Raw genomic sequence first — 26337 nt, forward strand, 5'->3', positions numbered from 1 at the left:
TGCACACAGTAAGCGCTCAATAAATACGATTGATTGATTGATTGGGCTAGCCTGGAAGCTCCTCTCACCGCTGCCCTGATCCGGAGCCCAGTTGGGATGAGGTACGGCCCTGTCACCTCTCCGGGACTCCCAGACGGCCTGGCAGGTGGCCCGGGGAGCCGATCTTGGGAACAGTTGGGGCAGTCCTGGGTGTCCAAACTGCCTGACCTGGTGGCATCAGCAGACGTGAGGGAGGGCAGGACAGACGAGGATGTCTATCCACTCCCCTTTCTCTCTCCCTGGGCTCTGGTGTTAGCTCTGGTGGGCTTTGCCTAGACCTGGACGCGGCTCTGGACCAGATGAGGGGTTTCTCACCCCTACCACCCCCAGCAGGCTCTAGGCCCAACTGGAGGCCATTTCTAAAAGTCTAGCCCCAGCTTTGCCCTCTGCCTCCAAGCGAAAAGCTAACACCCCTGGAACCGGGTCCAGGTGATGAAGTGTCTCTTGTTTGGGGTGACCAAGCCACCCTCACGCTCCAGTGGTGATTCTTGACCCAGATGTTGTGGGTTTGCGGGAACAAATTCCCCAGATCACCCTGTCCACCCTCTTCCTCACGTTGGATAGGGCGGCAAGAGTACTAATAGTAGTAATAGTAGCATTAGTAAGAATATTTATTAAGTGCTTACCGTGCGTACGGCATTGAACTGAGCCCTGGGAAAGAATACATAGGTGGGAATTGGAATGGGTAACAAACCCATTCTACCTCCATTTTCACGTTCAAGACTGCTTTTAGTGGAATTCTCCTCTTTCCTTCAGCTCCCACAACTGAAAATTATTCGTTGTGCTAAACTTTGGAAAAGAAACCTTGAGCTTCCCCCTTCTGGTGTTATGGTGGCTCCAGAAGGTGGAAAGATTTCTCTGACTGGAGAGAATTGGTGTCTACAATCATGTCAGTTGAGGGCTGTGTTTTGAGGGTTACATGGGGTTCTGAGATGCTTTGTCAGTTTCACAGAAATGATTAGCCCACTGCTACCATATCAGAGAATTTTCGGCGTATGATGATGAATTCATGAATTATACCAAATGTTTCTGTATATTTGGGCATATTTGAGAAGAACTGCACATTAATTCTGGGTCTCTCTGCTTAGTCATTTCCGGAAACCAGGAATTTTAAAATGCAAATTTTATGAAACTGCAAACCTTGAGCTTCAATTCCCTCAAATGGCTAAAACTGTCAAATGACTGCAAGCACGATCATTTGGCAGTAGCTTGCAAAACTTACCAACCAAACCTGACCAGGTGGAGGAAGAATTCAGATTCCACATTACATAAATCATTTTACAGTCTTAGGAATTTCTTTTGGTCTTTTCTTGAAAAGGTGAAAATGGTGTTGTAAAAAATTCTAGTGTCTTTTGCAGCGACAATAAATAGCTTCTGATCAAGATCTCCGAGGTAAGATTGGCAAATTGGGGGCCCAGAAGTTTCTTTAAAGAGAGAGAAACAATGTTATAAGAGATTTCCCAACTTGAAAAATCTCCCTGGGATAATCTGCTCAACCTTGGTGGCTGGTAGTGACAAGAATAGTCCCTGACACAGAAGCACTTAAATACCTTAAAAAAAATAAAACCAAAACAAAAAAACAACCCAGCAGGGAAAATTGGATTAAAAATTTTTACACCAACGCTGAATTTTGTGCTCTTCCCTAGTCATGTTTCACATTTTACCAAAACTGAAAATGTTTGAAATGGAAACTGCTTTATTAATTGCCCGTATGACATGAAATGCTTCACACGGTTTGAAATTCTTTAAAAAGCCTTAGTTCATAGTCACAAGCCTGGAATTTTACAAAGAAAGGAAAAATGTAAAAATTTTTAAAATGCTAAATTCACATTATGTTTCATTCACATTAATGTCTGTCTCCCCCTCTAGAATAAAGCTTGTTATGGGCAGGGAATGTGCCTGCTAATTCTGTTGTAATGTACTCTCCCAAGCGCTTAGTACAGTGCTCTGCATAATTTAAGTACTCAGTAAATACGATTAAGAAAAATTTATCTTTTCCATGACACCTGACATAGATAAAGCCCTTTTTTCCCCCCTGTAATTTTTTAAAATAAAGGATGAGAAGAAATTTAATAAGAATGGCTTAGGCCAGTTACTGGAAGACCAACAAAGTGTGACATCACAGTCAATGACTTCGGATAAAAAAAATAATTGACTTTATCACTCAACGCCACAGACAAAGCTCTACTTTGAGAACATTGGTCAAAAATTCAGATTTGAATTTAAGGCCACTTTGCTAAGTACAATAAAGGTACTGTCCTATTTTTAGGCAGGAAGTGGGCTGAGGCTAATTCAGTTGAAAAATACCGCATCATACAACTGGAACAACTCTGAATTACATCCTGGGGCCGGGACTAAAAAGAATAAACCAGACCTGGGGGAGCTGATTTACTTTAGCAGACCTGACAAAGATGTCAATACATGATTAATATGAATTTGTGATAGGTATTATTTAATAGGAAGCAGATTCTGAACCATTTCCCACATTTGACAGCCTTTTAAGGAACAGACACTCCTTTAAAAAAAAAAACCACAAAAAAACAGAGCTCCCATCCAGGCTTTTGATAGGCCTTGGGTAACTTGCATTCCTGTTATGGCCGAATTCCACTATTGTACAAGAGTTTCTCTCCCATGGAGCTCCTGGCATATTGGAGGAGTGGGAAGATGGAGGGAAAGACAAGTAAGGAAAATGACAAGGATGTGAAAGGTCCCAGAAAAATCTCAGCAAGTCATTCTACCTTCCAGAATAGCCTAAAGGGCCAAAATGTACAAAGTAGTCAGATTAAAACAAGGTCTAGTAACATTAGTATTACCTATTTACGAAAACTCTTACTTGTAAAAACAAGGGCCAGGCATTAAACAGCTGCTGTCTCTCCTCCTCAAAAAGCAAAGCTGATTAGAAAACATCTGTGAGCGTTCGGACTGTAAATTTTAGGTTTCCTTTTAAACTCATCTATTAAGATAACTCTGTACACAAAAGTTTTACCTCAAACTGTTGATTTTTACATTTTTCTTTTCCAGAACTTCAAGAATATCAAGTAGGGAGGCTGCTTGGAGAAAAGGGGCTAAGTATCATTGGCTCAGCTAATTCATCACTCCGCTTCCACTTTCAGAGAAAGACAATCCATAACCGAACTATAAATCCTGCCAACTGTGCAATAATAGTAGCCTGAAGAAGGGAATTCTGGAAGGACACCATCAGATGAGCAACTCACAGTCTACAGCATGAGAAATCCTGCCCCAGGGAAGGAATTCTACATCTTAGAAGTGTAAAGAGAAACAAACATTACTTTCATTGGTCTTAAATATCCGACTCAATCTCAATTTCTCCCTCCTTACTCCTAGTCAGCACAAGATAGCTGACTATTTCAAATGAAATGACATGGCGTCAAAGTCCCCTTGCACTAAAGAACAGGACACCTAGGATTCCAGATGGCCTGGGATCACTTTCCCTTTTCCTCCCCATTCTTTTAAACAGAATGAATACCGACAGCCTTAATAGATAGTAATTCTACTACTACTACTCTGGGCATCCCAATAAAATCAATTTGGTCTTTGGTTCTCCCCCTGGATGCAAATAACTCCATTTTAACTTTGACTTGTTTCCTCTGAGTGTTTTCAATTTTTACACACACTAAGAAGGAAGTTTCAATCCTATTTACCATGAGCAACCCCCAAATTTCCATCAGAGGTTCTGCTGCTGAAAAAAAACCAGATCTTTTTTTCCACCCCGCGTCCCACCCCAAAACCCCCACATGACTAAGCAGCACGGGTGCAGATTTTAAGATAGCGTGCCTTGTAAAATTACTTAAGACTAAGATGACACGATGTATTTATGGCAAATTTCAAGTGTTTTGAATTCTTCTCTTGATCTTTGAGATGCTGCACACTGCCTACTAACATTGCTGCAAGAAAGATCACGGTACAAATCACACCGTTGCCACCCAGAACTACTTATTCATGCTGAGAAACAAAGGTTAACATTGTAAGGTGCTATTAATTTCCACAGCTGTCTCCATTAGTTATCTTCACCCCAGAATTACGGTGTTAGTGGTTCATGCAGATCTAGTGTTAGTACGAGGTTAATTTTGAGGGAAATTTAGTGACAGTGCCTGAATTTAGTGTGAACCAGGGTAATAGAGAAAATTTGCATATGACTGGGTTACAAGCTTAGTGTTCTAGTTAAAAAAATAGAATAAAAGAACAGAGGATTTTTGGGGACACTTGTCTTACCTTCAGATAAACAGAACTGATATTTAATGATCTAAAGAGGGGAAATAAAATAAATGAAACAATCATAAGGACTACAAGGTATTATCAGAACAGGAAGGCCTTGAATTATTTTATTTTCCTATTGATTCCTTCAAAATTAGTTATGAAAACATATACCCCCTCCACCCACCCGCCTTATAACACTCACGTGGAGAAGGAAGGAATTTGTGGGAGGTGAAAACCTGCAGAGGATGGATCAGGGTTTGGGCTTAGTGACGACGAGCACCTTCCTGGGCTATTGGATTTGGCCATCTGCACTGCAGGACAACTGTGCTGCTAACTTAGCCTTTCTTTCAGAGAAACCCCAGTGACAATCACTTAAGAATCACCGTTCACCCGCCAACTCAGCTGGGATGCTCTATCTGGACAGTTTACCAAGCCCGGCCAAATGCTCAAATGAGTCCCACAGGGTAAAAAAACAAACCAAAAACTTGTTGATGGAACAAAGACCCTTTGTCAGATCCATGCTAACCATCAAACCGCTGCTGGTAGACAGCAGGTCCCAGGTTCTCTAACCTTCCCAGCCCTTTCAGGTTTGAAAAATCACCACTCGGGCTTGCAAGCCTAATCCACGGCAAAAAAGATCCTGCAACAGTCCGAAATTCAACTATGCCAAATCCAGTCATCCCTGCCTCCGTACTCCTGGTCAACAGAAGACAGTCGACCCTTTTCCTGAGCGGTTTTCTAAGAGAGGGCATTACATTTCAAACGCCAGTAAACTCGAGAAAAGAGTAGTCACACTTCTCTTCTTACCGGCATCGGATGGTAAGTGGTGGTAGGGAGCCGGACAGAAAACCTGCGCCGCGAAATCCTCGAAAGTCGTTGGTTCTAGATGGTGCTGCACGATCGTCTGCAGATAGCGTGCTCTTTCCTCATAGCTGGGGGTGAACAGGGTTAAGGAAAAAGTCAAATGCACATCACACTAATATCAAACAGGTCGGGTGCCGTGTTTTCTTTGAAGACCCCTGCTCGTTCGTTCGTGGATCGGACTGAGTTTGACATTCTTCCGTTCGTCCCCACGAGACACGCACACTAAAAGCATGACCTTTGTGGATTGAAATACAGTGAAAACGCTTAGCACAAGATGACTCGACAGCAAGCCAATAAAAATGATAGCTTAAAAGGGAGATCCGCATCATACAATAAATACAATGCTATCAGACAGCTGGAAGCAGGAAAGGCACGGGCACAACTATACAAAGGGTTCAGATGATTTTCGGCCAACTTTCCTTCACTCCCATCCTTTAATCCGTTTCAGATTACAGTCAACTCTCCAACGTAGCAAAATAAGTGTTATAACGCGGCTTAAAATAGTGTGTCAAAAACTCCATTCCTTTCATTTGTCAGATATATGGTGAAAAATTCCTGCATACTGTCGTATTTAACCATCCCCACCTTTACCCTAAAATTGCTCAGATTCTGAATGAAAGTCACGGGAGCTCTGATAATGATAATAATAATAATAATGGCATTTGTTAAGCGCTTAGTTTGTACCAGGCACTGTTCTAAGTGCTGGGGTAGATACTGCCCTACATGGGGCTCACAGTCTTAATCCCCATTTTACAGATGACGTAACTGAGGCACAGAGAAGTTAAGGGACTTGCCCAAAGTCACACAGCTGACAAGGGGCAAAGATGGGATTAGAACCTACGACCTCTGACTCCCAAACCCGTGCTCTTTCCACTAAGGCAAGCTGCTTTTCCTAAATGCACGTGGGCAAGATAAATGCAGAGTAAAATTTGCATGGCAGGAAAAAAACAAAAAACAGTTAATTATACCACTGAAACAAGAAGGAATAGCAGCAAAGAGCACCCAGGACCCCTAGACAGTGGCTAACCAAGTATATACAGCAGAGCACTGACACTGACAGAAAAATCCAGTACTCCCTTTTTACCGCACTCTCTCGTCTGATATTATTGACAAGAGACCGGTATCTTGAAGTGTGGTTGCTTTTGAACAACCCACTCCAGGCTTTCTGTTTGAGCAGGCTTGATTGTGCTGTTAGCACAGAGAGAGCGAGAAAGAGAGCGAATATTTCTGTTGTTCGCGAAAGCAACTATGGAAATGGCTGTCAAAATGCAGAGCAGCAGGCAGCAACATACAATTATCAAGAAAAACTAGCACGCTGACTTCAGGTCGTATAGTTCCTGAACTGCGAAATCAGTTAAGCTTTCTTCCCCAACTTTTAAAACTTGTCCTGCTGGACTCAGTGTGTTGCAAGAGGCAGGTCTTAGGTAAGACATTTAAATAAGTAAAAAGGATATGAAAAATTCTCCTACAGAGGTCTCCTTTCACACTATTTCTCTCTCAGACGTGTGAATTTTTTTATAATTTCCCTTCTCCAACTTCCTGATCCCCTTATCTGGTTCTAGCCTTTTAATTTGCGATCCAATTACTTCCAGGAAAGGCAAGAGGAAGGCACTGAGTTTACACTTCTGATGAATCTGAAATGGGACGACCACGTGGAAGGCCGAGCAAACCACTTCAATTTGCCAAAAGGTGCCCGAAAAGAAGGGCAAAATCAAAGCCCAAGATGGTGCATATTCACCGGGTACTTGATGTTACACAGTTATTTCTGCTGTTCCGTTTTCCTCCCAAGACTTCCCCGACCCTCCGCTTTGTCGCACCCATCAAATACTGAAATAGCTGGAATCGCGATTCTCTGGGAGTCATTATTTTAAATTCTAACGACTGGGATAGTTGAGCTTTAAAAGGATACTAACTGCTGAATGGTTGGTTAAGGAGGCACCAGGGCAAGATGCAATAATAAAAGAATGCTCCCCTCAAAGAGTTCTAGGGTTGGATGATATATAGGTGGCTTTGAGTCTTCACACAGAAAAGTAATATAGCCCGGTTTTAAAGAGTCTACATGGTTATAAATGGAAGAGGATGAAACTGATGGTTCAGTCTAAATAATACCACATATCTCACAACTTGTTGGAAAGTACTTTTTTCATTGGGGGAGATTCACAGCTGCTGAATTTTCTGCAGTTAATAGAGTCCTTTGATTCACAGCAGTGCCCCTTGTACAAAAAATACTGGCCTTTGTGTATTACCAGAAACTAATTTTCTATTTGGCTGAAAAGGGAAAAATGGGGTTATTGCTTCTCCCTCCTACAGAGCTTTTCATTATGCCTGATGCACTCAACTTCTAAGCTCTTCTGAGAAAAAAAAATAACTGAAGAGGCAAGAGGTAGAAAAATGAGCTTGTTAGCACATTAGAAGTGAAGTATCTTGGTGGGCCCTAGAAATTCCCAGTGGTGTGTTAACTTATCACTCTATGCATGCTGGCACTGATAGTCTCCCAATTGATCACTCTCTTTTCGCACCAAAGGTGCTGCCAGGAAGCAGAGGCTGAAGGCCCACAGGAGAACAGACTGCTATCAAAACAAGCTGTTTTTAAAAGTCTGCTTGAATGGGGAAAATGCTTCATTTAAAGGAGGGTGGAGACACCTACCTGCTTTTAAAGTGCTCCACTTTTAGAGGCCTAGAAATGAAACCTTTTGGCTTTATCTTTATTATCTCTAAAACTTATACACAAATTAGGCCGAGAAAAGATGCAAAAGTTAATTCACGTACCTCGAAAATCTCAAGAAGTCAAAAGCCTAGCAAAATAAGAAAGCAACGGCTCTCCGCACACCCCCCTGCCCCCAAACCTCCCACTTCCCCCTATCTGGGAAGGCAGTCCAGACCAACTGTGATGCTGAAAGGAAGCAGACCCACCTGAATGAAGAAACCTAACCAAAGCTACTTACCACAAACAGCTTAGTTTGCAGATAACATTATTTGCCTATCCAGTAGTTCCATGAGATAGATGGCTGACAAGTCCTCCCTGGCTGAAATCTATCTTTTTATGCCCAAGTTCCAACCAAGGTGAGAAGGTGCAAGAAGTTTAAAATTGGGAGGGAAAACAAGGAATAGGGTTCATTGCGCCTTTTGGGAAATTGCTTAGTGACCAATGAGAGTTCAAGAAACTAAAGCGACATCACTTATTAAGTCTTCTTAAGGCTGACTGTAATGCATTAACCCAACTCAACCGTATTTGCATCTTGCCTGGCTCCCCACCTTAATACCCAATGTGTGTGATGCAGAGATACAGCTAAGCACTGCATTTTCTTAAACCTCAATCCCCATCCCCTCCGCCCCCTGCCACACACACCCACCTTGCTTTTTGTGGTTGCGACGATAACATTCCAAATGGGGTTGTTAGCATCTACAATTGTAACCTTAATCCAGTGTGGTTAATTCCTACATCTCCGAGTAATAAGCTGGACACTTATTCCTTTAAAAGGCTACTCTCTAGGGAAGGGGTATTAGTACCTATAAATTGAGTGGCATTCACAAACTCGATGGCTAGTTACAACCGGGCTCCGCAAGCTGAACTCCTATGGGGAGTGGATGTTGCCACTGGCATTGGGAATTAAAGGAACCGAGAGACGGGGGCTGAGAGGAAGAAGGGAAAGAAGAACTGATACTGGAGAAATTGAGGGCACGATGAGAAAGTACAGGCCCAAGTTAAAAACCGGGAGTTCTGAGTACCACTTAGCTTTAAAGTAGAAGCAACACATGCCAAAAGCAGATAATACGTAGCAATTGATAAGGAAAGACTTTCAGCTGGTAGGAATCCTTAATAGAGAACTAACCAATCAAATGAAATAACACACAGGTGGCTACAATAACTGCAATGCAATTATCCACTAATCCACCTCAGGTCTGCTTTCTTCAAAAGGGAGTATTACTATTCTAAAAATAATCAATAATAGGGAGAAAATGGCAATTTCTACAGGAAAGGAAAACTACATATACTTAAACCTGACCTGTACTTCAAGAAAAAGCACACTCTCTTGAATGCTGAACCCATTTCCTGAAGCCAGTTTCTAATCCTACATTTGCGTGTGTAGGATGTGTAAGGGAGTATTGTAAAGCGCACACGTTTGTGAGAGAAGAAGAAAAGGGTCCTATCCCAGTTTATTCCTTAGCTATGTGCCCTTCCTGGGCCTCAGTTTTTCCTTTCGGTAAAATGGGATTATTACTATTTGCCATTGTTTTTAAAATAGATGTGTTGTACAGAAAGTAAATGTTATTTGTGAAGGTGCTTAGGGCTTTTAGGAGAGAAGGTGTGACCAAAATAAACTGTTTTGGTCAATATAAATTGAATTTTCAATTTAATAACAAAATTAAAACACGCACAACACCTAATTACTTAGTTGTAACTATTTCTTGAAGTTAAATCACACTTTTTTTGAGCCACAAGTTAGGATCTTGGTTCTTTTCATTAAGATAAATACATAAATCTGTGATCGGGGGACTTACCCAATGAACTCTTTTGAGATTCCTAAAAATGGGATCTAGCATATAAGTGCTCCACTGCATTGAGGAAGTCTCAGTTTCTCTAAACACTGGGGAAAGCACCTCCCAACCACTTCCAGAGAAACTCCCTACTTATTCTCATGACATTCCCCCTCTCTAACCCCCGCATCTTACCTCCTTCCCTTCCCCACAGCACCTGTATATATGTATATGTTTCTACATATTTATTACTCTATTTATTTTACTTGTACATATCTATTCTATTTATTTTATTTTGTTAGTATGTTTGGTTTTGTTCTCTGTCTCCCCCTTTTAGACTGTGAGCCCACTGTTGGGTAGGGACTGTCTCTATCTGTTGCCAACTTGTACTTCCCAAGTGCTTAGTACAGTACTCTGCACACAGTAAGTGCTCAATAAATACGATTGATTGATTGATTAACAACAGTTCTGACAAGAGGAACCATTCAAAGTGATCACTTCAGCCACCTTGGTGACCACCAGCACGGATGTATTCTTCCATTAACAGATTTGCAGATAGAGCCATCGCGTGTTGGTGCCTTACGTGTTAGCTTTTAATGGATATTTGCATTTTTGATGCCTCCCCCACATTAGACTGCAAGACTCTGAAGGCAGAAACTACTTTGCACTTGCTCTTCATCCCTACAATGTCTGGAGTAGTACTGTGCACTCAAAAATTGTTTCTTGCCTAACGGAGGAATGTGATGATCTGTAACAGCAGAATTAATTCCTGCAACAGCCTCTGCTCAGTGCTTCCCACCTCAGATCTCTCTTCCTTCATTCCATTCAACATATGGTGGGTTATCTTCAAGGGCCATTCAGAAGGCATGGCTCAGCTATGGGCTAACGTAGTACTCTCCATGTAAAAACTCTTGACCATTGCCCTGGGGTTTTCTAACAGCTCAAGTCTCGACCAGTGGATTGGGGGCCTTCCACCAGTCTTTCTCAGCCTGACTCCTAACTCCTCTCAAGCAAACTTCTAATTGGACTCAGCTCATGACTCTCCTTTTGTTTCCCCTGTATGGAAAGCTTCCACACAGCAAGCCACCTCCCTCTCCACCTTCAGATGCCACTTTCTCCAAGAGCTGTTTTCTGATTAATCCCCAGTGCTCGGGTCATATCATCCATTCATCCCCCGTAGAACCTATATGTACACATTTCTGTACATTACTTTTTATATTGTCCGCCTCCCCCTCTAGACTGCAAGCTCACTGTGGGCAGGGGATATGTCTACCAATTCAATTGCATTGTACTCTCCCAAGCACTTAGTAGAGTGTGCTGCATTTGATAAGCGCTCAATAACATTCATTTTTAACTGTTCACTTTTCTATTTCTGCTCATACTCCTTTATCTGTTGTACATAGGCACCTTCATTGTCCTCCCCATTAGAATGTCCACTCATTGAAGGCAAGGACAGGGTATTTTATTCCTATTGTATGTCCCCAAGTGCCTAGTCCCATGCTCTCTGTGCCCATTAGATGCTCAACAAATGCCATTGATGATTAATGTAAATTATTATTATTAAATGATTAATTGGCTGGGTAGTACTCTATTTTGCATTTTTCCCAGTGCCTATATGGTACTCTGTATGAAGTGTGGAAGCAGCGTGGCTTAGTGGAAAGAGCTCGGGCTTGGGAGTCAGAGATTGTGGGTTCTAATCCCGGCTCCGCCACTTGTCAGCTGTGTGACTTTGGGCAAGTCACTTAACTTTTCTGTGCCTCAGTTACCTCATCTGTAAAATGGGGATTAAGACTGAGCCCCACGTGGGACAACCTGATTTCCTTGTATCTACCCCAGTGCTTAGAACGGTGCTCGGCACATAGCGCTTAACAAATACCATTATTATTAGTAGTAGTAGTTTAATTCAAAACATTTTACATCTTGTAAATCTTTTCCATGGCCCGTATACGAAGAGGGATCTCTCAAATAAGAGATTAGCCTATGGAGCACTAGTGTCCTCGAGCAGGCAGTTGATCCAGCATAATCAAAACAGCAAAATATAATAAATGATTAGGGAGAACATTACCAATTTGAATCCAATAATAATGATAGTAATAATGATGGTATTTGTTAAGCGCTTACTATGTGCCAGGGACTTAATGCAATGTAACACTAAAGACTTTCCAGAGCTACTTCAAATTATGAAAAATGATTCTGGGCTTCACCAAGTGATCCATGCCTATGATTTCCCAGGGTTCATTCATTCAATCATATTTCTTGAGTGCTTAATGTGTGCAGAGCATTGTACTAAGCACTTGGGAAAGTACAACAATAAACAGACATATTCCCTGCCCACAATAAGCTTGTAGTCTAGCGGGGGAGGAGGCAGAGGGAGGAGACAGACATCAATACAAATAAATTACATATATGTACATATGTGCTGTGGGGCTGGGAGAAGGGAAGAACAAAGGGAGCAAGTCTGGGTGATGCAGAAGAGAGAGGAAGGAGAGGAAAGGAGGGGGCTTAGTCTGGGAAGGCCTCTGGGAAGAGGAGATGGGCCTTCAATCAGGATTTCAGCGGGTAGGGGAGAGTGGCTCTCAGATTTGAGGAGAGAGGTCGTTCTGGGCCACAGGATAACCTAGTGGGTCTTTTTTTTTTTTTTTACTCTATTTATTTATTTTATTTGTACATTTAATAATAATAATAATAATGGCATTTAGTAAGCGCTTACTATGTGCAAAGCACTGTTCTAAGCGCTGGGGAGGTTACATATCTATTCTATTTATTTTATTTTGTTAGTATGTTTGGTTTTGTTCTGTCTCCCCCTTTTAGACTGTGAGCCCACTGTTGGGTAGGGACTGTCTCTATATGTTGCCAATTTGTACTTCCCAAGCGCTTAGTACAGTGCTCTGCACATAGCAAGCGCTCAATAAATACGATTGATGATGATGATGATGATGAAAAACTATGAGACCGCCCCCACCTCAGGTTTTAGAGGGACTAATATTACTGTCAGCACCGCCACATCCAAGCTAATGAAATAGAGTTTGGAAATCATGCAGCCGGAATCACGCAGACACGGTCTAGTGACCGCTTCCTCTGAGGGTCTTGTACTGCTCGGGTTCTGGATTCTGCTGTTGCCAGGAGATGCTGATGGCCCTTGCCTTCCCTTCTTCCCTCTCCCCCTGCCAAGAGCTTCAGCTTACCCTGATGCTGGCAGTAGGATGAGGGAACAAAGCTAGGGGAGGGGGCGGGAAAGCCCGACGGGCTTTCTGTCAATCAGGCAAGCCGAGGGATTTCAGGGTCCCAAAGACTTGAAGGCGATATCGGCAGACTCCAGGCCCCAATTGTGGGTTTGTCTGTGCAGCTCAATCATTCCTAATGTTAGGCATTTAGCATTATGTCGTCCCATGCCGATGAAAGGCCGGGACACTTTCTGGGACTACGCATGTCAAAGGACCACGGCCAACGCCTGTGAATGCTTGTCACTGGTTAATTTCTGATGTGACCATAAATATGAACGTTAGCCGTTTTGAGAGTTGGCATGGAATATAAATAAAACTGGATTTAAGACAAGGAACTCAAGATTATTGCTGCCAGGGAGCTTCGGTCTGATTTCTTGGTTTCCACATTTGGGGGTCAAATCCCCAGCTCTAAATGCTGCATTAACCTGGCATTTGATTTGCAGTAGGTCTAAAGCTGGGAAGAGAGACTGATATTAATGGGAATTTGATGGACTGATTGTTTGATGTGGGCTGGAAGGGAAGAAAGTTGAATCTTCAGATACTTCAATGAAAGTCTCAAGAAAGCAGCATGGCCTACTGGATAGAACAAGGGCCTGCGAGTTGGAAGGACCTGGGTTCTAATGCCAGCTCTGCCACTTGTCCGTCTGCATTGTGACCATGGGCAGGTCCCTTCATTTCTCCGTGCCTCAGGTATCTCATCTGTAAAATGGGGATTAAGACTGAAATCCCCACGTGGGACATGCACTGTGTCCAACCTGATTAGCTTGCATCTACTCCAGTGGTTAGTACAATGCCTGGCGCATTGTAAGCCCTTAACAAATACCATAAAAAAATGAAGAGATGCAGAGATTTTAATTGTCTTTGGGATAGCAACCACTCACAATGCCAGGTGCTAATCATAACCCCGGGATACAGTAATTTGGATAATTATGTCAAGGTTCCATGATGTTGGGACCTTAGGCAATCTAACAGCCAGAAGTTATATTAAAATCAATCAATCGTATTTATTGAGCGCTTACTGTGTGCAGAGCACTGTACTAAGCGCTTGGGAAGTACAAGTTGGCAACTTATAGAGATGGTCCCTACCTTACAGTGGGCTCACAGTCTAGAAACCAGTTAAACTGGTTTAAAAGAAACCAGTTAAACATGGTTAGTAAGACTGGCAAATAGAGTAGTTCAAATCCAATGAATTCTTGCCTAGTAAGTGCTTTACTAGAGTATAGTTGTTCTGCATCCTGAAATAGGGACCGTCAGAATTCAAAAGAATCCAGGACAAACAGGGATCCTATCTAGGAACCTACGTAGTTGATGAGCTAATATGACCTCTCTCACCTTTGAGAGATTCAAGTTTCTTCAGGTGACTACAGGGCTACAGTTTGGTGAATTAAACTGCTTAGAGAAGCAGCATGGTCTAGTGGACAGAGCACGGGCCTGAGACTCTGAAAAACCTGGATTTTAATCGCGGGTCTGCCACTTGTCTGCTAGGTGACCCTGTGCAAGTCACTTCTCTATGCCTCAGTGCCCTCATCTGTAAAATGGGGAAAAAGATTATGTCCAATCTGATTAGCTTGTATCTACCCTAGCTCTTAGGGCAGTGCCTGGCATATTGTAAATCCTTAACATAGACCTTAAAATAAAAAAAAAACCACACAAATTCTTTAGCATTTCAGGTGCTGGTTTCTCAGAAAAATCTACCTCACCTTATTCTTTGAAGAAAACAGTACCGCTCTTTACATGGTCTACAAATACATTACTACTGGAAAACTAATTCTAGCCAAGGCCCAGTTACAACAGATTTGCCTTTTGTCTCTTTGGGAATTTGAGAGCATCTGAGGGTACTGATATTTACATAAAAATAATTATAAAAAGTTTAGAGTTCAATGTAAAAGCACTACTGTAATAACTATTTTCGGCTCCTATCAGTGAAGCTTTCTTCTTTGACTCTAAACTGAGAAAGGCCTTTGAGTGTTCGTAGCCAAATGCCCACTGGGCACTTGGGTTGGATTTATTCCATTTTATCATCAAGCAGGATGCCATAAAAAAGAAAAATAAGAATGATAGGAATTTTTTAAAAAATGAGCTAGTTCCAATGACAGCAAAATTGAACAGAGTCAAGACCAGTGATGGTGACCAGGCATATTTTCTTGACATGTGCACAGTTATTAAATACTGACTGCATTAAAAAGTCCTGTTCATTTATATCATTAAAGCAACAGCATTTTCCACCTTGCCACCAGCAGAACAAGAAGAGATGACTGCATTTTCTAGGAGCCAGCATGGCTCAATGGAAAGAGCCCGGGCTTGGGAGTCAAAGGTCATGGGTTCAAACCCCGGCTCCGCCAATTGTCAGCTGCGTGACTCTGGGCAAGTCACTTCACTTCTCTGGGCCTCAGTTACCTCATCTGTAAAATGGGGATGAAGACTGTGAGCCCCACGTGGGACAATCTGATCACCTTCTATCCTCCCCAGCGTGGCTCAGTGGAAACAGCCCGGGCTTGGGAGCCGGAGGTCATGAGTTCTAATCCCGGCTCAGCCACTTGTCAGCTGCGTGACCCTGGGCAAGTCACTTAACTTCTCTGTGCCTCAGTTACCTCATCTGTAAAATGGGGATTAAGACTGTTAGCCCCACGTGGGACAACCTGATCACCTTGTATCCCTTCAGCGCTTAGGACAGTGCTTTGCACATAGTGAGCGCTTAAAAATGCCATTATTATTATTATTACTAGAACAGTGCTTTGCACATAGCAAGCACTTAACAAATGCCATTATTATTACAGAACCAAGAATAAGCGCGCTCTTGTTCACATGACAAGCCAGCAAATTTGCTACATCAACAGTAGCATGGATTCTCTGCCCACCATTAATATGATATGCTTCATATTATGCTAATAATGCCACTCTGCTACTGAAGGCCTGCAACAGGTTATATGATAAGTTATTCCTTTTTCCATGGTTTTCAAACATCTTGAATTAATGAAATTCTTCAGGGGTTGACAATATCTACCAGGAAGGGAAAAGCTGTGATTTGTCAGAGCAGACAAAGCTGGGCTTTAATCCATCCCTTTAACCATATTGCCAAGTCTATATTGTTTACACTGCATCTCAATTAAGAGACAGGCAGGACACCTGGTACTTCTTTATCTAAGTCCCATGGGCTGCCAGATGACTCAAAATCCATAACAGGTGCTAAGGCAGTGTGACCGAAGAGTCGGATAAAATTTGGACTGTACTTAACCGCTTATAAATCTCTCAGCTACTGAACAAAAAATTTAAGGAAATAACCGTTAAGTGCTACCTCTTCCGTCAAAGTTTATGCAAGTTCATTTCTACAGACTGACCTGAAATAAGTAGGATTGAAAATTTACGTCTTCAGGACCTGGACACCCTTGCTGTTAGATAAATGCTTTTTAAAATCCTTATTAAAACAGTTATACCCTATAAGAACTCTACTTTTAAGAAAGCTGCATAGAAACATCACAGAATCAAGCAAAACCAAGAGAAAATTGGACTTCACGTTTTCCTTAACGAAAAGTCAAAATGCCGCACCTCTGTTTGGATACACCTAAATAATAACAACCTAGTTCACAGCACTGAAAGAATGCCATTTTAAAAATTGAAATAATACTTTTTTTCCATATAGGCATTGTACTGAGAAAAAAGATGGTACTACTCAAAACTATCAGTTAATATTTACTGGCAAATGTTTGTGAAAATATTTGAAAGATAAAAATCCTTGCTCAGGGAAAAAAGTAATTATAATACCGGTTTGGTCTGTTAAGGATCAAGGGATTCAGGTAAACTGGGTCGAAGACGCCGAAGTAAATACACATATTTAATGTTAAACTTGGGATCTAGACAGATAACAAAAAAGGAACAAAATAACCGAATATCTGAAATTTTACAGTGGGCAATTACTTAAGAGCTATCTCTACCTAAATGTGCACTAATTTGATTAAGAGTCTGTTTTAATACTGTAATTATCAGGAATACAAAGAGTGATTTTATTACCCGAGTAAGCAGTAACAAAGTACAGCAAACTGTCATTTCAGACAGTGTCATAGCATCTGTGATAAGCAGCATATTCGTTTAAACTAATGCACTATATGCCTCCAGGGAATGACAGGCTTAGCGACTGGACTTTAACATCAAAATCTATCCATTAATCTTGACTTAAATATAATCTACTCTGCAGTAAGAGGAAGAATGGCCATTCAATGAATTACTGTTTTTGAAATATTGCACAGGGGATGTTTGCTAAATCATTTAAGTGGAGAGTGGACTAGTAGAAGTTTAGAGTGTCCTCAATTTAACAAAACAGACATTTCCCCCCGCTCCATTTTAGGAGATACCACTCATGGGATTTATGAAACAGATGGTTTCCCTGAAAATATTTTTTTCCCCCTTGTTCCAGGGGAAAACAATCACAACAAGTTACAATCCTGCAATAAACGTTAATCAACTACTCAGCCAAACTCAGAAAAATCATCCACGGAAATATCTATGACTGCAGGGTCAGGTTCCCTGAATACAGAGATTAAGCCATTACTTCAAAAAAAACAAAAAGGCACTAGAGCACTTGCTCTTTATATCAGAAATCCCAATACTCCCATCTACAATTGCTTGCTGATTAAATTGACCAGGGAGAAATTGAAAGGCTAGGAATAGTGTTTATACAAACATTACAGGCATGTGTTGTGTCAGGAATGGAAAACCTTTGCAAGCTATCTTAAACGGACAAAATCCAATCTGCGAGAGTCCTACCTGGAGCATCTGCCTGGATCTAAACATTTGGATGGAATATTTGCACAATCTGATCTACATGTTTATTTTTCAACGCCTACTTTCACCCTTTTCTATCCTATGGAAAAAAAAATCATTGCCTGGCTATATTTTAATGGCTTCTCATGTCTCAAATAAAGGGGAAAAAAAAGATACGTTTATCTTATCTAGAAACCTTACCACCCATGAACTAACCGAACCTCTCTATATTCGGCTCCAACTTAATGTGCTGATATTAGCTCACTGCAGATGAGCCAAGATATCTTCATTTTTTAGGTGTTGGGTATTAAGGGAAAGTCAAAACTCTCATCAAGCAAAATAGGCAAAACACAGAAACATCAGTTCCAGAAGCTATTTTTGCCCCTTCTTTACTCCGAACGCCAATTAGCAAAGCAATCCCTTCCCCCTCCCTCCTGAGTGCTGTCAAGCTGTTCTAAGCAGTTTGCAACACTACAATGGTGCTATTGTGAAGGCTGTCTGGGCTTCCTTCCCACAGAGAGTTAAATGGGCAGTTCCTGCTGCCCGTGATTGGTGTCCAGTGAAATAATACTCAAGAGCCAGGTTTGATCAGCTCCACGCCAGAGCAGCGAAGCCAAGAACCCAAGCCTTCCTATCATCCCGGACCATATGCCAACCCTGATGGCCCCAAAGGTTTATCATGAAGAATCAGGATCCATCGTGTCCCCTGTGAAATTTCCCTTCACATACCTTCTGTGAAATGCAAGGCTTTGCTGAAAACTGAACCTTTTTCACAATTGGCAGGAACAGATGGATGGCAACAGTGGCTTGGCAGGCAGAAGTTAAGATTTTAATAGCCTGTATTCTCGTGTTTGGGAGGAAATGCATTCAGAAGGAAATGGGTAGATTTTGTGACCCATAACAATTCTAATTCCATTATTCATCAATTAAAAATGCAATCCCGAGAGCCCCCTAATTCAAGTAGCGAAGTCGGGAAAATAGGCCTTGGTGAATAAGAGGGTCTTGGAGTAATATTGTGCAAATTTATCTGCCGTCTTACTCCATTTCAATCAGGAAAATAATAGATGGGGCGGGCTTTTAAAATTGTATTGTACTGCAACATAAATAGGTATTTAGTTTTTCTTTAATGACGGCTTTACAACGCAGTTGAGGAGGCAGATTAACAGAACTGTTCTGCTGGAAGCAGAGGCTCTCATATCAACCTGTCTAGTAATTCTGTTGTATTGGACGCTCCCAAGCACACAGTACAGTGCTCCACACACAGGTGCTCAATAAATACCGCTGATTAATTGATTTGCTTTCTTTGGGGCAAGGGGAGTCTTTCAGGCTTGAACAGTTCTCCATCTCCTTGCTGGTACATGGAGATATTTACGCTGGAAACTGTCTACACTGGCATTTGTGGAATCACCCTGACACAGACGCTGTGACACACTGGAGAGGACTCTCCTCTGAGGTTTCTACTGTCTCTAGTCCCACGCTAGACAGTATTTTGTAATCCTGGGCCAGAAAAGTACATCTGGTTCTTCCATAACACGTGTTTTCACAACAAGGTTTGGGCAGGATACCGTCGGGGAATTCGGGAAACGTTCTTTTGATGATGTACACCTCTCTTGAGAGAGAATGTTACTGCGATGTTGGAATAAATGGTTGTGTCCACGGGCATGGGGCCGGTTGAGGCACCTGTACTATAACAAGTTTTCCTCGATGTGGGGTTTGTCAGGAGTGAAACTCCTGTGTTATTGCAGAACTGAGTGTATCGTGAGGAAAAGTAACTCTATGTAACACTTGTACCTAGAAACTCCGGCTATTCAAAGAGTATTTTTGTGAGACCTGACTATAAATTCAATCAGTTCACCTAGAATGTGGGGGAGATTTTGTTCTTGCAAAACCTCACATTGAGGTTTTGGTGCTGTAGTACTTATCTGTTCTGGCCTCATGTGCTATACCCAAGCAGCTCTTATGATAACGCGACCCTCCAAATCTCAACAGGCTCCTGCTGTAAGGGAAAAGGTTCCTTAATCCCCTAATCACGCTCCAGTCAAAACGCAAACCCAAGACAAATGTTATGGCAGAACCGAGTGTCCCTTGTTCTTGTCAGTTGCAGAAAACGCGCACACAACTTTGGTCTGTGAACAGTGATCACACACTCGTGCACGTGTGGCCGTTCAGTCCTGGGCCGAGGCAGAGAAGAATGAGCCTGGCCTATGGCTCCAGAGCAGGGGCTGACTTGGAGAGGAAGCTGGGAAGCTTTTTTTTTCTTTTTAAATGGTGTTTGTTAAGCACTTACTATTCCCAGGCACTGTTTTAAGCGCTTGGTTAATCAATCAATCAATCAATCGTATTTATTGAGCGCTTACTATGTGCAGAGCACTGTACTAAGCGCTTGGGAAGTACAAATTGGCATCACATAGAGACAGTCCCTACCCAACAGTGGGCTCACAGTCTAAAAGGGGGAGACAGAGAACAGAACCAAACATACCAACAAAATAAAATAAGTAGGATAGAAATGTACAAGTAAAATAAATAGAGTAATAAATATGTACAACCATATATACATATATACAGGTGCTGTGGGGAAGGGAAGGAGGTAAGACGGGGGGATGGAGAGGGGGACGAGGGGGAGAGGAAAGAAGGGGCTCAGTCTGGGAAGGCCTCCTGGAGGAGGTGAGCTCTCAGCAGGGCCTTGAAGGGAGGAAGAGAGCTAGCTTGGCAGATGGGCAGAGGGAGGGCATTCCAGGCCCGGGGGATGACGTGGGCCGGGGGTCGATGGCGGGACAGGCGAGAGCGAGGTACAGTGAGGAGATTAGTGGTGGAGGAGCGGAGGGTGCGGGCTGGGCAGTAGAAGGAGAGAAGGGAGGTTAGGTACAAAACAATCAGGTTGGACTCAGTCTATGTCCCTCTGTAATCCCCACTTTACAGATGAGGTAACTGAGGTCCAGAGAAGATAGGTGACTTGCCCAAGGTCATATAGCAGGTAAGGGGTGGAAGCAGGACTAGAACCTTTCCTCTCAAGCCCCTGCTCCATTCACCAGGTGGACTGGGGCCTGGACACAGGAGGTCTCCCTGGGAGAAGGGGCAGCCCAAGGAGAGCCAGCTGCCCAGTGGAGGTCCAAGGTTGTAAAAGATGGAGTGCTGAGCCAACCTGAGTGGGGACAGAGCCCGTAATGATATACTGTGCCCATGGAAGCCATGTCTTCTTTAGTAAGTTGTGCTTACTGAGTGCTTATTGTATGCGGGGCACTATATTAAGCGCTTGAGATTACAATATAACACACACATTCCCTGCCCACAATGAGCTTAGAGTCTAGAAGGGCTTTTCAAAAGACACCCTGGAATATTACTTTCTTACGTTTGGAGAAATCATTGTTTTTTACCAAAGAGTAAGTAAAAGTAAAATGTCTGGTAATTGGCTTACGGGAAATTATGAATTAGGATGAACAAGGGGTCCCAGACTGAGCCCCCTCCTTCCTCTCCCCCCCTCCCCATCCCCCCCACAGCCTTACCTCCTTCCCCTCCCCACAGCACCTGTATATATGTTTGTACGTATTTATTACTCTATTTTCTTTGTACACATTTATTCTATTTATTTTATTTTGTTAATATGTTTTGTTCTGTTGTCTGTCTCCCCCTTCTAGACTGTGAGCCCGCTGGTGGGTAGGGACCGTCTCTATACGTTGCCAACTTGTACTTCCCAAGCGCTTAGTACAGTGCTCTGCACACAGTAAGTGCTCAATAAATACAATTGAATGAATGAATGAATGAATGAAAGGGGTTGGCAAAAGTCATCCTCTATGGCACAGTGAAATTACAAATGAAGTCTTCCTCTAGTGTGGAAGCTCTTTGTGGGCAGAGATCGTATCTATTTCCTACTCTGTTGTATTGTATTCACTCAAGCACTTAGTTCAGTGTCCTGCACACAGCAAGTCCTTAATAAATCTAATTACTGATGAACTGAGGACAAGAAGAGAGCTCTCTTGGGGATGAGGAGAAGTGGAATGTCTGCTTGAGAGAGGGTGATCCTCATGTAGCACTCAGAAGGAGCCCACAGAGAGACTGGAGGATAAATCACCGGCCCGAGGGAGACACAAAACCGAGTCCTCTCCACTTAACTCCTTCCAGTGTAGCCAGTAGCTACCTTCTAAACTGAGTATTTTACAATGAGAGCACATTTCTTCTGACACCTGGCATGTGGCTCTTTTCAGGATGGTAACTGCCAGCGAGAAAGTTAAAAACCACAAAATAAACATCTCAATTGCTGATCACTCTTAGCTGATATTTCCTCGCAAACAAATATGAAGGTGGTGCTATATTGACAAATGGGTGCAATTTGAAATCTTCAACCTAGCTGATAACACTCAGACATTCTGACATCATTAACAGACTGTACATTTTCCTAAATTTAAAAAAAAATACTACTTAAGCAACAAAATCCCCTAACTCAGAGAGCCGGGTGTCAATATGGCACCCCATTGCAATACGGCTTCCTCTTGTGGGTGAGCGTGGGGCCGGGGGTGGTGAGGGGCCAGGGTAACTTGTGCAACCAGGAAAATCAGTCAGTCACTGATATTTACTGTGTGCAGAGCACTGTACTAACCGCCTGGGAGAGTGTAATACAAGAGAGTTGGAAGATTCAAACCCTGCCCTTAAGGAATTTACCATCTAGAAGGGGAGACAGACATTCAACTAAATTACGGAGACATACAGAAGAGCTGTGGGGCAGAGAGTGAGGGGAATAACCAGATCATAAACGGTATAGATCCAAGTGCACAGGTGATCTGGAAGGGAGAGGGAGCAAGGGATATCATCATCAATCGTATTTATTGAGCGCTTACTGTGTGCAGAGCACTGTACTAAGTGCTTGGGAAGTACAAATTGGCAACATATAGAGACAGTCCCTACCCAACAGTGGGCTCACAGTCTAAAAGGGGTCTGAGTCAAGAACTCTTGAAGGAGGTGTGATTTTTAATAAGGCTTTGACGGTGGGGAAAGTGGTGGTCTGCCACATATAGAGGGGAAGGGAGCTCCAGGCCAGACGGATGACACGGACAAGGGGTCGGCGGTGGATCAGAGGGGCTCCAGGTTTGGTGAGCAGCCTGGTGTTAGGGGGTGAAGTACGACCCATTCCAAGGAAAGCTACTTGCTGGCCCTGAGCTAAGATGTCCATCAACTGAGGGGTCACTGCTACTGTGAAGAGCTTTCCTTGAAGGAGGTAGGGAAGAAGTTAGCAAACCATACCTACTACATCATAGGAGACAGGAACTGGAGGTTAGTACCGTGTTCAAGCACTTGATACAGTGCTCTGCACATAGTAAGCACTCAAATACCACTCATTCATTGATCGGAAGTTCCCGGGGAATAAACTACAAAATAGAACTCTTTCATAAAGGTAGGTGGTCTCTGAAGTACCTATGTTTTCTTCTAACATGAAATAGTAGCAACACTTGACAGGCCGCCCTAAGGAGGATTCATAATGCAGTGTAACACTGAGTGGCGACTGTGCTGGAGGAGCCAACATACTGCAGGGATGACAAGGTGTGTGATTAATTTAAGAAGTTTTCACTGACTGCTGGAAACTTGTCTGATAAAAGGAAACTCAATTCTCGCAATTGAGAAAAAAGTCAAAGCAAAGTCTATTAGAATAAATCAACACACTGGCTATGGGAAAAAAAAAACCCACTAGAATTTAAAGAGTACTTTTCAGCTTTAGGATCATCCAGAAGTATATATGTGTAAAGGGGTGTCCTTTGTGCCTGACAATGAAGCTACTGATGGTGAAATCCTAACCATCCAAGTGGGAATGGCAGAAGAGCCTTCTTCTCCCAATCCTCGTTTCCTTTGTATAATCACATCAGCGTGCAAACATGAATAAGTGCACTAGTCAGGGGGCAGGTGAAACATAAGACTAGGGTAAACGGTATAAATATAAAAACCGCCCCACAAAAGGTGGTTCCGTATTGATATTTCCAGCTAAATATGGCTTTAAGAAGCAACTGCTGAAGTGTTTATGACAAATACCGAAAAAGATTTTAAAAACAAAATGTGAAAAAGACCGGTTCAGTCAGTGATCTCTAGGGTTTCAAATTAAAGGCATTTCAGAGTGATGCACTGGAATTACTCATTGTCCCCCAGATCCCCATTCTTTCAACAGGTAACTAATAAACGGCGGTGGAGATCAAGGCTGCAGTCCCCCTCCGTCTCCCCACCCAAGGTCCAATCGTTAATGCTGAATCGCGTCTCTCGTTCTCCAGTGCCACACTTCAACTCTAGCTGCGTGACCAAACCGATAAATTGGGCTCAAGGGACAATAAAGCACTCCCAAGTCCCCTCCCTGACAGAACCAGAAGCTGCAAGAAAATGCATTTCTAATTCAAGTGAGGCGAGACAAGACAAGTGAGGGAGCGGCATGAAATCTTGAAAGACAGTCATCAATACTGACAGATAACTGTAATTCTGGCTGTCAAGATGATCGATCTGAGCAGCATATGCCAATCAATACTCTCCTCATTTAGGGAACAACATTAGCTACATCGTTAGGGAAGATGTCCCAGGGATAAAACTCAAACTGCATTTAATGAACATAAATAGCACCATTTATGCTGTGGAATCTTGGATGACATTTTCATTTGGCCTTAAAAGGCTGACACAGCCGTGTAATTATTCACACAAAAGGGAGTTTACTACACGGCCCTATTTTAAAAAATGTGTTAAAAAGATCAAAGGCTCTCAGGTCATAGTTTGGAAAAATCTACTACTACCTCAATCTTTATGTAATTTGTGCAAAAATGAATTCTTGGGTATCTGTTCTAAAAGACATGATTCCCTATTAACATGATTTTCCCTGACTTTCTTTTGAGGTTTTTTTGAAAGTAGGCTGCTCTGAGTTGGTCTACTAAATATATTTTTTGCTATTCTTCCAAGTCAACTGGTTTCTACATGCCATTTAAAGAATAAATAATAATGATGGTATTTGTTAAGTGCTTACTATGTGCAAAACACTGTTCTAAGCGCTGATATATAAATGATTTCTATTTTAGGGTTTTCATTAAAACCCTAAAATAGGGTTTTATTTTATTTCATCGGGGAAGCAGCGTGGCTCAGTGGAAAGAGCACGGGCTTTGGAGTCAGAGGTCGTGGTTCAAATCCCAGCTCCGCCACTTGTCAGCTGTGTGACTTTGGGCAAGTCCACTTCTCTGGGCCTCAGTTCCCTCATCTGTAAAATGGGGATGAAGACTGTGAGCCCCTCATGGGACAACCTGATTACCTTGTATCTACCCCAGCGCTTAGAACAGTGCTTTGCACATAGTAAGCGCTTAACAAATACCAACATTATTATTATTATTTTTTTTATTAAAAGGCTTATTTCCCCCAGGTATTTTTATCTTAAAACATTAAGGTACTAGAATCGCTAAAAAGCTCACATTTTTTTCTAAAGTACACATTATAAATCATTAATATGCAAGTAGGCAATTCTATATTTAACAACATGGTATCCCTAGATTCCTCCAGGGCACAGACTATCCCCCAAATTAATTCTACAATCGCCGGCTCAGGGTGATGATGATGATGATGGCGTTTATTAAGCGCTTACTATATGCAAAGCACTGTTCTAAGCGCTGGGGAGGTTACAAAGCGATCAGGTTGTCCCACGGGGGGCTCACAGTCTTAATCTCCATTTTACAGATGAGGTAACTGAGGCCCAGAGAAGTTAAGTAACTTGCCCAAAGTCACACAGCTGACACTTGGTGGAGCCGGGATTTGAACCCATGACCTCTGACTCCAAAGCCCGGGCTCTTTCCACTGAGCCACGTTGCTTCTCTTCATCTTAAAACACCACCCAGAATATATCACTCCTACCCACCAAAACTTCCAACGGCTATTTCTCTCTGCATCCAACCGAAGGTCCTCCCCATTGGCTCAAAGGCTCTCCTTAGCTCTACTTTATCAATCAACGGTATTGAGAGCTTACTGTGTGCACAGCACTGAACTGAGCGCTTGGAGGAGGACAATATGGAAGAATTCATAGGCATATTCCCTGCCCACAACGAGCTTACAGTCCGAGCTCTTTTTCATTTTCTATTCCCCAGCCCTCACTGTTTGCTCCGCTCAACCAACTGTTTTACCTTTCTCTGACACTCCTGTCTCTCACCTATTCCTCCCTCCCGCTCTTCCCCAGGGATGGAAGTCTAATGCTCTGCACACACTAAGTGCTCAACAAGCACTGCTGCCGACATTGTCACTGTCAGCGACCCTAGGAGGGTGCAGTGGCCCTTGCAACGGCTTGATACATGCTGGTGACGCGGACGGTGGGAGGGCGATGGCCAAAGTGATGGCAAGGTCCAGAGATGAAAGACTGATCTTCTTGACGACCGCCACATAATCCGCACTGCCTGCCATCCAGCTCTGCAGGCAGGACACTTAGTACAGTGCTCCGCATGCACTAAATGCTCAGTAAATACCACTGATTGAGGATGCTGAGCAGCTACACCGGAATAGGACATGCAAGGGAAAACGGCTGAAAGTTGTGGATCTTTGGGTCTGGGGCTGCTGTTGGGACAAGACGGAAATTGTGGAGAGGAAAGTGAATCTTCCTCTATTAGGGAAATCACTGCTTTCCATGTACTTGCAAAAAGTCCACTTTTGTTTGTTTGTTTTTTATTTTAAATCTGATATCTGCCCCAGTGTTTCACCCAAGTAGAGAGTTTGGCACATAATAAGTCCTTAATAAATGAATTAACAAAAATGTAGCAAGTAAGCT

General features: G+C 42.7%; 1 protein-coding gene across 10 annotated transcripts in view; it reads right to left on the reverse strand.

Annotated features, from left to right (window-relative positions):
- The window catches only part of RALGAPA1 (Ral GTPase activating protein catalytic subunit alpha 1), a 163888-nt gene that overhangs the window by 7504 nt on the left and 130047 nt on the right, over positions 1 to 26337 (reverse strand). For 8 of the 10 annotated variants that reach the window (XM_038756186.1, XM_038756184.1, XM_038756177.1 and 5 more), the window contains one exon: positions 5065 to 5189. In XM_038756186.1, the coding sequence (XP_038612114.1) occupies positions 5065 to 5189 (125 nt within the window). Of the gene's footprint in view, positions 1 to 649; positions 1464 to 4272; positions 4304 to 5064; positions 5190 to 26337 lie in introns of those variants that run through there. The other 2 variants (XM_038756181.1, XM_038756180.1) reach the window with 2 other exon arrangements.

Source organism: Tachyglossus aculeatus, chromosome 14, assembly GCF_015852505.1.
Source record: "Tachyglossus aculeatus isolate mTacAcu1 chromosome 14, mTacAcu1.pri, whole genome shotgun sequence".
In the NCBI taxonomy this organism is placed as follows: Eukaryota; Metazoa; Chordata; class Mammalia; order Monotremata; family Tachyglossidae; genus Tachyglossus; species Tachyglossus aculeatus.